This window comes from Schistocerca piceifrons, chromosome 3 (assembly GCF_021461385.2).
Source record: "Schistocerca piceifrons isolate TAMUIC-IGC-003096 chromosome 3, iqSchPice1.1, whole genome shotgun sequence".
In the NCBI taxonomy this organism is placed as follows: Eukaryota; Metazoa; Arthropoda; class Insecta; order Orthoptera; family Acrididae; genus Schistocerca; species Schistocerca piceifrons.
Genome location: NC_060140.1, coordinates 315,476,100 through 315,487,230, shown reverse-complemented (window position 1 = coordinate 315,487,230; position 11,131 = coordinate 315,476,100). Strand labels below are relative to the sequence as shown.

At 43.9% G+C, this 11,131-nt stretch overlaps 1 protein-coding gene across 1 annotated transcript in view; it reads right to left on the bottom strand.

Annotated features, from left to right (window-relative positions):
• Positions 1-253: 253 nt before the first annotated feature.
• LOC124788621 (octopamine receptor beta-3R-like) overlaps positions 254-11,131 on the bottom strand; it is a 67,860-nt gene continuing 56,982 nt past the window's right edge. Inside the window, exon 3 of the mRNA XM_047255890.1 lies at positions 254-501. Within this exon, the coding sequence (XP_047111846.1) occupies positions 254-501 (248 nt within the window). The remainder of the gene's footprint in view (positions 502-11,131) is intronic.

Genomic DNA, 11,131 nt, shown 5'->3' with positions numbered 1-11,131 from the left:
ATGTTTGGGTCTACATGGAAAACTGTTGTTTTGCGCTAAGAGGCGGACCTTAAATCCCGTAATGGTACGAAAAAGGAGTGGCAAGTGACGTACGATCCCAGGCAAGCATCCCGGGTAACGAGGCCTGGCGCGGCGGAGCGTGGACGTGTGTAATCGGACATTCAGGAAGCAACTCAGCCGGCGGTCGGATTTCCCCGGAGGCGCGCCCTGCCTGCTGCCCCTCGGCCGCTAAAGTGGTTTGCGGCGGCGGCGGCTAATTCGCTGATCGGCGCATGCGCAGTGGCCGGGCAGCAAGCTGTAGGTCGCCGCAGGCTCGCCCACTCGTGTAACCTCCGCTGTCCGGCCTACGGTAGCCTAATGAGCGCGTCAGCCTCTGAACCGAGGCGGCGCGCATCTCCAGACTGACTTTCGTTTTTCCTGCTGCATCCTCTAACGTCCCGAGTGCCACTGATCCAAAGCTTAGCGTCAGCCAATGACAATTAAGAAATTGGTGAAACTTGACTGAAGCGTATAAAAATGTAATATGTAAAAGATTTAACCAAAAGTCAATAATTCGCCGCACACCGTTGACTAGTAAAGCTATAATTTTATCAGTTACGGACTTCAAGAAAGCATTTGATTTCCCAGACATTAGAGTATCTGATGTTAAACCATAACCAACAAACATAATTCGCGAAGCTAACAAGTGCGAAATCCAAACTGATATTTGTGGGAGAAGAACCTCAACAGTTAGAAATAAAAACTGGTGTTAGGTAAGGGGAGTGTTTCTCAAATTTACTTTTAACTGCCTTTTTAGAAAATACGTTATAGGGATCTTGAATTCTAAGTAAGAAAGAACAAAATTTAACTAACAATTATGGGAAAGAGGAGGAGGAGATTAGTGTTTAACGTCCCGTCGACAACGAGGTCATTAGAGACGGAGCGCAAGCTCGGGTGAGGAAAGGATGGGGAAGGAAATCGGCCGTGCCCTTTCACAGGAACCATCCCGGCATTTGCCTGAAGCGATTTAGGGAAATCACGGAAAACCTAAATCAGGATGGCCGGAGGCGGGATTGAACCGTCGTCCTCCCGAATGCGAGTCCAGTGTGCTAACCACTGCGCCACCTCGCTCGGTATGGGAAAGAAATCAGTAGGAATTAAAGTAAACAAGCCACGGTTTACAGGCGATTTTCCAACACTTTAAGAAAATATGACGGAAGAATTTACTCACAAAAGTCTTAGAAATGGTCTCAGAATTTCAGCTGAAAAAATGAATGAAGAATATAAAGAAACACAAAAATACAAAACACAAATAGCTAAAACAAGGCGAATTAGTAAATTTCAGTATCTTTGAGCATACAGCATAATGCGCTAGAACAATATGCAATAGATACAAGAGTCAGTAAAATACACTCCTGGAAATTGAAATAAGAACACCGTGAATTCATTGTCCCAGGAAGGGGAAATTTTATTGACACATTCCTGGGGTCATATACATCACATGATCACACTGACAGAACCACAGACACATAGACACAGGCAACAGAGCATGCACAATGTCGGCACTAGTACAGTGTATATCCACCTTTCGCAGCAATGCAGGCTGCTATTCTCCCATCGAGACGATCGTAGAGATGCTGGATGTAGTCCTGTGGAATGGCTTGCCATGCCATTTCCACCTGGCGCCTCAGTTGGACCAGCGTTCGTGCTGGACGTGCAGACCGCGTGAGACGACGCTTCATCCAGTCCCAAACATGCTCAATGGGGGACGGATCCGGAGATCTTGCTGGCCAGGGTAGTTGACTTACACCTTCTAGAGCACGTTGGGTGGCACGGGATACATGCGGACGTGCATTGTCCTGTTGGAACAGCAAGTTCCCTTGCCGGTCTAGGAATGGTAGAACGATGGGTTCGTTGACGGTTTGGATGTACTGTGCACTATTCAGTGTCCCCTCGACGATCACCAGTGGTGTACGGCCAGTGTAGGAGATCGCTCCCCACACCATGATGCCGGGTGTTGGCCCTGTGTGCCTCGGTCGTATGCAGTCCTGATTGTGGCGCTCACCTGCACGGCGCCAAACACGCATACGACCATCATTGGCACCAAGGCAGAAGCGACTCTCATCGCTGAAGACGACACGTCTCCATTCGTCCCTCCATTCACGCCTGTCGCGACACCACTGGAGGCGGGCTGCACGATGTTGGGGCGTGAGCGGAAGACGGCCTAACGGTGTGCGGGACCGTAGCCCAGCTTCATGGAGACGGTTGCGAATGGTCCTCGCCGATACCCCAGGAGCAACAGTGTCCCTAATTTGCTGGGAAGTGGCGGTGCGGTCCCCTACGGCACTGCATAGGATCCTACGGTCTTGGCGTGCATCCGTGCGTCGCTGCGGTCCGGTCCCAGGTCGACGGACACGTGCACCTTCCGCCGACCACTGGCGACAACATCGATGTACTGTGGAGACCTCACGCCCCACGTGTTGAGCAATTCGGCGGTACGTCCACCCGGCCTCCCGCATGCCCACTATACGCCCTCGTTCAAAGTCCGTCAACTGCACATACGGTTCACGTCCACGCTGTCGCGGCATGCTACCAGTGTTAAAGACTGCGATGGAGCTCCGTATGCCACGGCAAACTGGCTGACACTGACGGCGGCGGTGCACAAATGTTGTGCAGCTAGCGCCATTCGACGGCCAACACCGCGGTTCCTGGTGTGTCCGCTGTGCCGTGCGTGTGATCATTGCTTGTACAGCCCTCTCGCAGTGTCCGGAGCAAGTATGGTGGGTCTGACACACCGGTGTCAATGTGTTCTTTTTTCCATTTCCAGGAGTGTAGAAAAAGAGTGTGGCTTAACTAAAACCACCAGAAAGGCGTCCCTAGAAATAAAAAAAAGAAAGAAAAGCTATATCACGTTATTATCACCTGAATGTTTATATGAATGTGAATGCTTAACGGTGATGGATAAGCTACACACGGCAGAGAGATTTGAAACACGGATTATTAGGACATTGATCAGTTCAATACAAACTAAAGATTGGTGAAAAATAAACAGAAAATATCAAAAGTAGCTGCAGTCCATAGGTTAATCTCCTCTATCGAATGAATGAGGCCATATCCATAAAAATTTATGGAAATGGAAGTCAACAATAGCAAGGAATTCACAAATAAGAAAATAAATAGTTGAAAATAATATCAAAGAACCGGACATCACAAAATGCATAATTATAAAATATTAAATTTAGGTCGCTTTCAAGAAAGAAATAAAGACTAGCCAGAGACGATCTGGACAGAAGAAAGGAAAGGACAGAAGAAGAAGCAGTACTGGAAGAATCGTAAACAATAAAGAATGAAGTGGAATGGAAGGTGTTACATCATCCTCGTTGGTGAATACAAAGGCAAAAAAGACTGATATACAGTTTCAGACCTCAAACTCTTAGTTTTCGTTAATTACGAAATGAGTATTTCAGTTTGGGACTGGAAATCCAGTGGCAGTGGAGAGTATTGCTTCTCCATGCAGCATTCATTTTTTTAAAGTCATAAATCCTTGCTTCAAGCTACCCGTTATGAATTCCTCTCCTGTGTCACCCTTTTCACCACAAAGTACCGCTTGCAATCTACGTCCTCCATTATTTGTTGGATGTATTCAACTCTCTGTCTTCCTCTATATTTTGTACCGACTACGGCTCCTTCTAGTAACTTATCATGGAAGTTGTCCCTGATGAGGGGACTGATGACCATAGATGTTAAGTACCATAGTGCTCAGAGCCATTTGTCCCTGATGTCTTAACAAATGTCCTAAAATCCTATCCCTTCTTCTTGTCAATGTTTTACATTTAGTCCTTTCTTTGTCAATTCTGCAGAGAACTTTCTGATTCCTTACCTTATGAGTCTATCTAATTTTCAACGTTGTTCTTAGCAGCACATCTCAAATGCTACGATTCTCTTCTGTTCCGGTTTTCTCACGATCCGTGTTTCACTATCACACAATGCTGTGCTCCAGACTTACATTTGCAGAAAAGTCTTCCTCAAATTACGACCTGCACTATGTCATCAAAAGTGTCCGGATACCTTCAAAAACATACGTTTTTCATATTAGGTGCATTGTGCTGTACTATCAGATACTCCATATGAGCGATCTCAGTAGTCATTAGACATCGTCAGAGAGCGGAATGGGGCGTCCCGCGGAACTCACGGACTTCGAACGTGGTCAGGTGATTGGGTCACACTCGTGTCATACATTTGTACGCGAGATTTCCACACTCCCAGACATCCCTAGGTACACTGTTTCCGATGTGATGGTGAAGTGGAAACGTGAAGGGACACGTTCATCAGAGAAGCGTGCAGACCGACCTCGTCTGTTGACCGACAGAGACTGCCGACGATTGAAGAGGGTCGTAATATGTAATAGACAGACATCTATCCAGACCATCACACAGTTATTTCAAACTGCATCAGTGGTGCAAATACTACGACAGTGATGTGGAAGGTGAGAAAACTTGGATTTCATGGTCATAAGCAACACGTAACACCGGAAAATGCCAAGCGACGGCTCGCTTGGTGTAAGGAGCGCAAACATTGGACGATTGAGCAGTGGAAAAACGTTGTGTGGAGTGACGAATCACGGAACACAATGTGGCGATCCGATGGGTATGGTGAATGAGGGGTGAACGTAAACTGCCAGCGTGTGTAGTGCCAACAGTAAAAATCGGAGGCGGTGGTATTATGGTATGGTTGTGTTTTCCATGGAGGGGGCTTCAACCCTTGCTGTTTTGCGTGGCACTATCACGGCATAGGCCTACATTGATGTTTTAAGCACTGTTGAAGAGAAATTCGGGGATGGCCATTTCATCTTTCAACACGAACGAGCACCTGTTCATAATGCACGGCCTGTGGCGGAGTGGTTACACGACAATAACATCCCTTAAGCATCCCTGCACAGCGTCCTGATCTAAATCCTATAGGACACCTTATGGGATGTTTTGGAACCCCGACTTCGTGCCAGGCCTCACCGACCGACATCGATACCTCTCTTCAATGTAGCACTTCGTGAAGAATGGGCTACCATACCCCAAGAAACCTTCCAGTACCTGATTGAACGTATGTATGCGAGAGTGGAAGCTGTTATCAAGGTTAAGGGCGGGCGAACACCGTACTGAATTCCAGAATTACCGCCACGAACTTCTAAGTCATTTTCAGCCAGGTGTCTGGACCCTTTCGATCACATAGTGTATTTTTGTCCTCCTCAAATCAAATGTTAAGAGTCTCGCTCTTCTCGTTTTTGCTACATCTCATTACTTTCGTCTTTCTTCGATTTACTCTCTAGTAAATAGCGTTCACTCCGCCCAACAGATCGTGTAATTGTCCTCATCAGCGAATCTTATCAGTGATATTATTTCACCTTGAATTTTAATCCCGCTCTTGAAACGTTGTTTAATACTGTCATTGTTTTTTCGATTTATATATTCAGCAGTAGGGGCGAAACACTACGTTCCTGTCTTACACCCTTTTTAATCCGAGCACTTCATTCTTGGTCTTCCATTCGTATTGTTCCCCCTTTTTCCTTGTACATCATACTGCATATTATCCGTGTTTTTTATAGCTTACCCCTATTTTTCTCAAGATTTCGCACATCTTCCACCGTTTTACGGTGTATAACGCTTCTTACAGATTGACAAATCCTGTGAACGTGTCTTGATTTTTCTTTAGTCTTACTTCCATTATCGACCACAACACCAGACTTACCTATGGTGCTTTTACCTTTCCTAAAGTCAAGCTGATCGTCCTCTAACATTTCCTCAATTTTCTTTTGCATTTTGCTGTATATTATTCTTATCAGCAACTTGGATGCATGAGATGTTAAGCTGACTGTATGATAATTCTTCCACTTGTTGACTCTTGCTGTCCTCAGAACTGTGTGGATGTTTTCCCGAAAAGCAGTTGCTATATCGTCAGAATCACACGTTCTACACACCAACATGAACAGTCGTTCTTTTTCCTCGTCCCCCAGTTATTTTTTAAATCCTGAAGGAATATTATCTATCTCTTTTACTTATTTGATCTTAAGTCTTTTCAGTTCTCTTACATTTCGACGCTAATAATGGATCTCCTACTTCTTCTGTATTGACGCTTGTTTCTTCTTCTTTCACGTCATCACTTAAGTCTTCCCTCTCACAGAGGCCTTCAATGTACTCTTACCACCTGTCACCTCTCTCCTCTACATTTAACAATGAAATTCCCATTGTAGTCTTTATGTTACCTGCCTTGCTTTTAATTTTCGATTTTTCTGTATTCTGAGTCCGTCCTTCCGACAATCATTTCTTTTTCGATTTCTTTACTTTTCTCAAGCTACCATTTCGCCTTAGCTTCCCTGCATTTCGTATTTATTTCATTCTTAAGTGATTTGTATTTCTTTATTCCTGAGTTTCACTGAATATTTTTGTACTTCTTTCTTTCATCGATCAGCTGAAGTATTTCTTCTGTTACCCATGGATTCTTCGCAGTTATCTTCTTTCTGCCTATGGTTTTCCTTCCAACTTCTGTGATTCCCCTTTTTAGAGACGTCCATTCCTCGTCATCTGAACTGCTTACTGTGCTATTCCTTATCGCAGTATCTATAGCCTTAGTTAACTTCAAACGCATCTCTTCATTCCTCAGTACTTCTGTACCGCACTTCTTTGCGGATTGATTCCTCCTGACTGCTGTCTTAAACTTTAACCTATTCTTCATCACAACTAAATTGTGGGCTAAGTCTGTATTTACTTGGTACGCCTTACTATCCAGTATCTGTTTTCGGACTCCTTGCCTGACCTTGATAGCATCTAACTGAAACCTTCCCGTATCTCTCAGCCTTTCCCAAGTATACTTCCTCGTCTTGTGATTTTTGAACAGATTATTCGCTATTACTAGTTATTACTAACAGAACTCAATTAGTCTTTTTCCTAGTACCAAGCCCATATTGTCCTATAACCCTTTCTTCTTCTCCTTCCCGTGCAACGGCATTCCATTCCCTAATGACTATTAGATTTTCATCTCCCTTTACATAACGAATTACCCTTTCAATAATCTCATACACTTTCTCTATCTCTTGATGTTCAGCTTGCGACGTCGGCATGTATACTTGAACTATCGTTGTCGGTGTTAGTTGGCTGTGAAATTTGATAACAACCTTATCACTAAACTGTTCACAGTAACTTTCCTATTCGCAACGAATCCTAATGCCGTTATACCATTTTCTGCTGCTGTTTATATTACCCTATACTATCTGGCCAGAAATCTTGTACTCTTTACATTTCAGTTCATTGACCCACTCTATATCTAGGTTAAGCCTTAGCATTTCTCTTTTCATATTTTCTAGCTTCCCTACCACGTTCAGACTTCCGACATTCCATGTCCCGTCTAGTAGAACGTTAGATTTTTGGTGGTTATTTAATCATTTCCTCGTAGTCACCTATCCCGTGGTATTCCCCTCCCGGAATTCCGAATAGGGAACTAGTACGGAATCTTTTGCCAATTGACAGATCATCATACCACTTTTTTCAATTAAAGGCAACATGTCCTGTGGATACATATTATGTGTTTTTTAATGTAGTGGTTTCCATTGCCTTCTGAATCCTCGTGCCGTTGATCATTGCTGATTCGTCCGCCCTTAGGAACACGTTCCTACACCAAGGGAAAGAGATTACTCTGATCCTCTGTCAGCTCCTCCACACTCTTTGACAATGCCATTGGCCGAATGAGGGTGACTTTTCATGCCGGACGTCTTCGGCCACCATTAATAATGACTTTTTCTTCTAAATTTAAGCTGTGGCGGGCTTCGAACCCTGGACCGAGGACGTTTTGATTAGTAACTAAAAACGCTACGCGGGTAACGCAGGTGCGAAGGTGCGAAGTAGGACCTTATAGGAGATGATCAAAGTGAAAGAGTAGGTCAGGTGCAAAAAAAAAAAAAAAAAAAAAAATCTTGTAGTAGTCACGTTAGGTAACGAAAGTGCTATTCAAGGTATGCACGCATCTTGAGAGGATCGATTGCAGGAGTTTGTTAGGTTTTAGGAAGAGGACAGTCTTTGAGTTGTTTCTCCGGATACTAACCAGTTTAGCAGGTTTTATAGGGAATAAAAAGAGACTGCATCACATAAGTCCAACACAAAAGGACTCACAGAATCGAGGGTTTAGGGAATACCCTGCCCTTGTGGCAAATTGTAACTTAGAATGACGGGGTGATCTGTTATCTCCTGCATCCTGGAATAGAACTAAAATTGCAAGTTAGTTCCCCAAGAAGTCAATCGAGAAAGAGAACATGATTAGTGATGCGTTACATATATGAAAGCAATCGAAACCAAGTTCTACTAAGAAAAGAAACCATCTACCGATATCTGACTGTGAAACGTCTATCTTTAAATGAGTGTGGCTGTACTTACATTGCTGAATGACTGACACCCACAATATCCTAGCGCAACGCAATCTGACTTCTCAAAAAAGATAACCTGACTTCAAATAATTAATTCAAAAGAATGGCCCTGGCTAAAAAGAAATCGCGAACTATTGCAATCAGCGAGCGTCAGTACTGCCAGCTAAATAAAAGGTTCTACGACGAAAGCCACTAACTACTAATAGGCATGTGGTTAGCAAAGGAAAGATTTTGTGCAAACCAAATACTGTATTTTTTTACCTTAATAATGTGACATCCGATTTAGACACGAATATAAATCGCCATTGACACCTAGTACAAAGGTATACAAGGTGCTACAAAAAGGTACGGCCAAACTTTCAGGAAACATTCCTCACACACAAAGAAAGAAAATATGTTATGTGGACATGTGTCCGGAAAAGCTTACTTTCCATGTTAGAGCTCATTTTATTACTTCTCTTCAAATCACATTAATCATGGAGTGGAAACACACAGCAACAGAACGTACCAGCGTGACTTCAAACACTTTGTTACAGGAAATGTTGAAAATGTCCTCCGTTAGCGAGGATACATGCATCCACCCTCCGTCGCATGGAATACCTGATGCGCTGATGCAGCCCTGGAGAATGGCGTATTGTATCACAGCCGTGCACAATACGAGCACGAAGAGTCTCTAAATTTGGTACCGGGGTTGCGTAGACAAGAGCTTTCAAATGCCCCCATAAATGAAAGTCAAGAAGATTGAGGTCAGGAGAGCGTGGAGGCCATGGAGTTGGTCCGCCTTTACCAATCCATCGGGCACCGAATCTGTTGTTGAGAAGCGTACGAACACTTCGACTGAAATGTGCAGGAGCTCCATCGCCCATGAACCACATGTTGTGTCGTACTTGTAAAGGCACATGTTCTAGCAGCACAGGTAGAGTATCCCGTATGAAATCATGATAACGTGCTCCATTGAGCGTAGGTGGACGAAACTAAAATGAGCTCTTACATGGAAGTTAAGCGTTTCCGGACACATGTCCACGTAACATGATTTCTTTATTTGTGTGTGAGGAATGTTTCCTGAAAGTTTGGCCGTACCTTTTTGTAACACCCTGTATAATCATGAATAGTATTCAGTGTCCAAGTCGAACATGTACAGATCGTTAGCCTACGCTAACATTTCAGACCTCTACCCTCCATCAATGCTAACTTCTCACAGCTAACATCCACCACTGCTGGCTGTTCAAAAAAATGGTTCAAATGGCTCTGAGCACTATGGGACTTAACTTCTGAGGTCATCAGTCCCCTAGAACTTAGAACTACTTAAACCTAACTAACCTAAGGACATCACACACATCCATGCCCGAGGCAAGATTCGAACCTGCGACCGTAGCTGTCTCGCGGTTCCAGACTGTAGCCCCTAGAACCACTCGTCCACACCGGCCGGCTGCTGTTCACCTCCAACTGCCCAACAGTATTTCCATCACTGCTGGCGGCTAACTTGCAACCGCCTAACAGCACTGGAGATTAACTTCAAACAACGAGTCCGATCAGCCACAGAGTCTCTTACAAAGAAAGCGCAGTCAGAGATCCAATGCAAAAAGCTACACAGCGCTGTCAACACAGAAGTAGCCCACTTACAACTGTAGTATTGATCTTGAAAGTTGCATGTCACAATCACAACTTGCAAAACTGATTTTTTTCTTGCACGTGTGCTAAATTTTACACGTTGTGGAAAGATTATGTTATACCGCACAGTCGACCACTGAGAAGTATCAATCTCTTGAACTAACTTAGGAGGGATATATCCTGTGAAGCACTTCGGCTAGCAGTATCACTAGCCAGTGGAGGACATGCTGTCCACGTGCTCTGCTGCGAACTGGCTGTTTAAATCAGGCATAACAAGGTTAGTCGGTATTGTCGAGGTGTTTCACGGTGCAGAGGCACTACCACGGTTGAGTAATGCAGCAAGTAGAATAGAAGCCACGTTCCGTTGCTCATTCTCAAATGTCGTGGTACAAATGTTTGGCGAGGTTTTGGTTTGCATCAGGCTGCTTGGTGTAATACTATAGTATCTGCAGCATTTCCAGATCTTTATAGAGATTTATCTATGTCCAAATCAACGTTCGTTGTTCAGTGAGATAGTCAATTTTCGAGGCATAGTATAGAATCGAGTTTACATAAGTCCATCCGAATGCCAAAGCTGATGAAGTCACCTTCGTCTAGTAAACTGATTTTAACATTTCCTCATGCATATGGAATTATTGCTGTTCCCTTCTTCCTTCTGTGGTGATTTGCTGAACTAAGTGGTTCACGCACGGACAATTGTGTGCTTTATTGTCGCCATGAATATGCTTTACATGATATAACAATCTCTGGAATCAAATTTTGTGAAGTTTATTCGTAATCCCCTGTCACTGTTTAAAGATTGTAGCATCTTTACTGTACTGCGTGTACTTTGCACACTGTAGTGAGCTCTCACACGTAAGGTAATACTACAATCAATATATACAGGAGTTGGACAAAAATATGGGAACATTAGAAACATATTACGGATGCTAGTACGGTATAGGATCACCGTTCACTTCCAAAACAGCTTCCAGTCCTTCGGGAATGGATAATTATAGTTATTGCGTGGTTTTCAAGGGAATCTTATACGATTTCTCCTGCAAAATAGTGGCATATTCAGGTAATGACAATGGAAGTGGATAGCTGTCATAAACTGTTTTCTTCAAATTAGGCCTAAAAGGCTCAATAATAGTG